Source organism: Rutidosis leptorrhynchoides, chromosome 10 (assembly GCF_046630445.1).
Source record: "Rutidosis leptorrhynchoides isolate AG116_Rl617_1_P2 chromosome 10, CSIRO_AGI_Rlap_v1, whole genome shotgun sequence".
NCBI lineage: Eukaryota > Viridiplantae > Streptophyta > Magnoliopsida > Asterales > Asteraceae > Rutidosis > Rutidosis leptorrhynchoides.
Window position 1 is genome coordinate 351,310,147 of NC_092342.1, and position 3,120 is coordinate 351,313,266.

The 3,120-nt window shown below is 46.6% G+C and overlaps 1 protein-coding gene across 1 annotated transcript; it reads left to right on the plus strand.

Moving 5' to 3' along the window:
* The first annotated feature begins 1,366 nt into the window (after positions 1-1,366).
* LOC139871490 (uncharacterized) lies at positions 1,367-2,860 on the plus strand. The gene has a single exon (XM_071859195.1). It carries the CDS (start codon positions 1,367-1,369, stop codon positions 2,858-2,860), a length of 1,494 nt encoding a protein of 497 aa, XP_071715296.1.
* Positions 2,861-3,120: the final 260 nt, after the last annotated feature.

Sequence of the window (3,120 nt, forward strand, 5' to 3'; positions counted from 1 at the left end):
GCGCTATCAGAACTAAGCAACTGGAGTATTACGTACGCAAGTATGGCCAGCACCTCCTTGCATAGGGAAGGGAAGAGCAAAGCTGACAAAATGGGCGAGGAAGTTACGGGAATTTCCTTCCCCGCTATCCGGTCAAGTAACACTTCATGCATGCCCATCGTGGTTCAAGGATACTTAAATGAGTCCGGATACGAGATAAGGTGTTTGCATATGGATACCGGTAGTAGCGTGGATATGATGTATGAGCAATGCTTCAGGCAACTACCAGATGCCGTAAAGAAAGCCATCCGGCCTTCGACCATGGCTCTCTCTGGTTTCTCAAGGGAATCCGCGTGGCCCGTAGGCACCTTGGATTTAAGATTGGAACTCAGAGACGACAGGGACAGGGCTAAAACCCGTACCGAGGATGTCGAGTTTTGCGTCGTGCGTTTACATTCAAGGTACAACGCCATCCTCGGCAGTATTTCCCTTCAGAGATTCGAAGCTATACCATTAACGGTCCATGGACTAGTAAAATTTCCTACAAAACAGGGAATCGCCACGTTGGAATCTAACCCACTCGAAGCGCTATGTGCTTCAGTTACGGTAAAAGAAGAAGAAAGGCCAATAAGCCAAACACTATCGGGAAATCTTGTCATAGTTAATCCCACTTACCCGGATCAGCAAAGATAGGGGGAATTTGACGAAAGAGACGCAGATAAAGTTGTGCGACATTCTTAGGTCCAACTTAGATGTGTTTTGCTGGCGTGACGCAGACATGACATGTGTTCCGCGAGAAATCGCACAACATCACCCCAACGCTAACACAAACATGACGCAGGTTAGACAAAAGAAAAGACCTATGGCAATTGAGAGAAGTGAATGGTTGCGCGGGGAAGTTGACCAACTGGTTAAAGCCAATGTCTTGCGCAAAGTTCATTATCAAACATGGGTGGCAAACCCAGTCTTGGTACCTAAAACCGAAGGATTGTGGCGCTTATGCGTCGACTTCAAATACATTAACAAGGCGTGTCCGAAAGACAACTACCCATTGTCAGAAATTGATTGGAAAGTTGAATTACTCGCGGGGTTCAAGTACAAATGCTTCTTAGATGCGTTCAAAGGTTATCACCAGATCCAAATGGCGCTAGAAGACGAAGAAAAGACAGCGTTCCATACAGACCATGACATATACTGTTACACAAAGATGCCATTCGGACTTAAAAACGCTGGTGCAACATACCAGCGCATGATTGATGTCACTCTTGCCAAATAAATCGGCCGCAACTTGGAAGGATATGTCGATGACTTAGTCATCAAAAGTAATAGCGAAGAGAAACTACTCGCGGATATCCTGGAAACCGTTGACACATTGCGCAGCGTTAATATGAAGCTTAAGCCATCAAAGTGTAGTTTTGGTGAGGAAGAAGGACCGTTTTTGGGGCATTTCATCACCGCCAGAGGGATTAAAGCCAACCGGAAAAAGATTGAAGTCATCGAGCGCATACCATCGCCAAAAACCAAAAAGCAAGTCCAAAGCCTCAACGGGAAACTCGCGACACTAACCCGGTTCTTGTCTAAAGCTGCAGAAAGATCGCTCCCATTCTTCAGTACGTTGAAGAATTGCGCGAAGAAATCTGACTTTAAATGGACAGAGGAAGCCGAGAAGGCGTTCCAAGAAATGAAGGCGTTACTCAAAGACCTCCCCACTCTGACTGCGCCAATCGCAGGAGAAACTTTGATCTTATATTTAGGAATTGCGCAAGAAGCTGTTAGTTCTGTCCTGATAGCCGAAAGGGATGGAGTGCAAACACCTATATACTTTGTTAGCAAAGCATTATCTGGGAGTGAACTGAATTACCGCCCAATCGAAAAATTCGTTTACGCGCTCGTAATCACTGCGCGTAGGTTGCGCCGGTATTTTCAAGCCCATCCTATAGTCGTACTAACAGATCAGCCAATTTGTCAAATTCAATATAAACCAGAAACATCGGGAAGGTTAACTAAGTGGGCTATTGAGTTGGGAGAACATGAAATCAATTTCTGCGCCCGGAGCCCAGTAAAGGGACAAATCTTAGCAGACTACCTGGCTGAGACAACTGCGGACATGCCCATCACACTGGATTTGGAAACCATAGCGCCAGTGCCCGAATTCTGGGAGTTGTACACAGACGGCGCAAGCGGTCCGGAAGGTGCGGGCACAGGAGTGCTGCTCACTGTCCCTAACAAAGAAGAGCACACTTATGCCCTAAGGTTCAATATCAAGGCAACAAACAATGAGGCAGAGTACGAAGCGCTACTAGCAGGCGTAAGGCTAGCTAAGGAAATTGGGGTTAAGAAACTCCAGGCGTACGTCGATTCTCAACTAGTTGCTAACCAAATTAACGGTACATTCGATGCTCACGACGAAGGAATGCAATCGTACCTGGCGCTCGCGCGCTGCCTGGTGAGCGAATTTGACGATTTCCAAATAAGCCAGGTACCCCGGACTCAAAACAAGGCGGCGGATGTATTAAGCAAACTAGCAGCGCTAAAGTTTAACCATCTCGAGAAGAAAGTTTTGGTTGAAGAGGTTTTCAAAAAACCCATCGAGCTTAATCCATTGGTCGCGGCAGTAGAAGAAACCGAGTCTTGCTGGATGACCAATATATTCGAGTTCTTAAAAACAGGATTACTACATGAGGATGAAAAGGAAGCCAAGAAGATAGGAATCAAAGCGCCCATGTACGAGTTGCGCGATGACACCCTATACAGGAAGTCATATCTCGGTCCAAGCTATCGCTGCGTAAGGGCCCAGGCAGGCAGAAAATATCATAGACGAAGTTCACGCAGGATCGTGCGCATTACATTCTGGTTTCAGAACAGTCGCGGAGAAAATTAAGAGGTTGGGCTATTATTAGCCAGGCATGTTCAACGATGCAGCCAAGAGAATACGCGTATGTCAAGAATGCCAACAGCACGCACCCATCAGCAAAGCTCCGCGCCACCCGATGATTCCCATAACATCACCATGGCCCTTCTGTAAGTGGGCTATCGATATAGTGGGACCCTTTCCAGCGGAATTAGGAAAAGTCGATTACTTGGTGGTCACCATCGATTTCTTTACCAGTGGGTAGAAGCTAAACCGCTTAACATAATCAC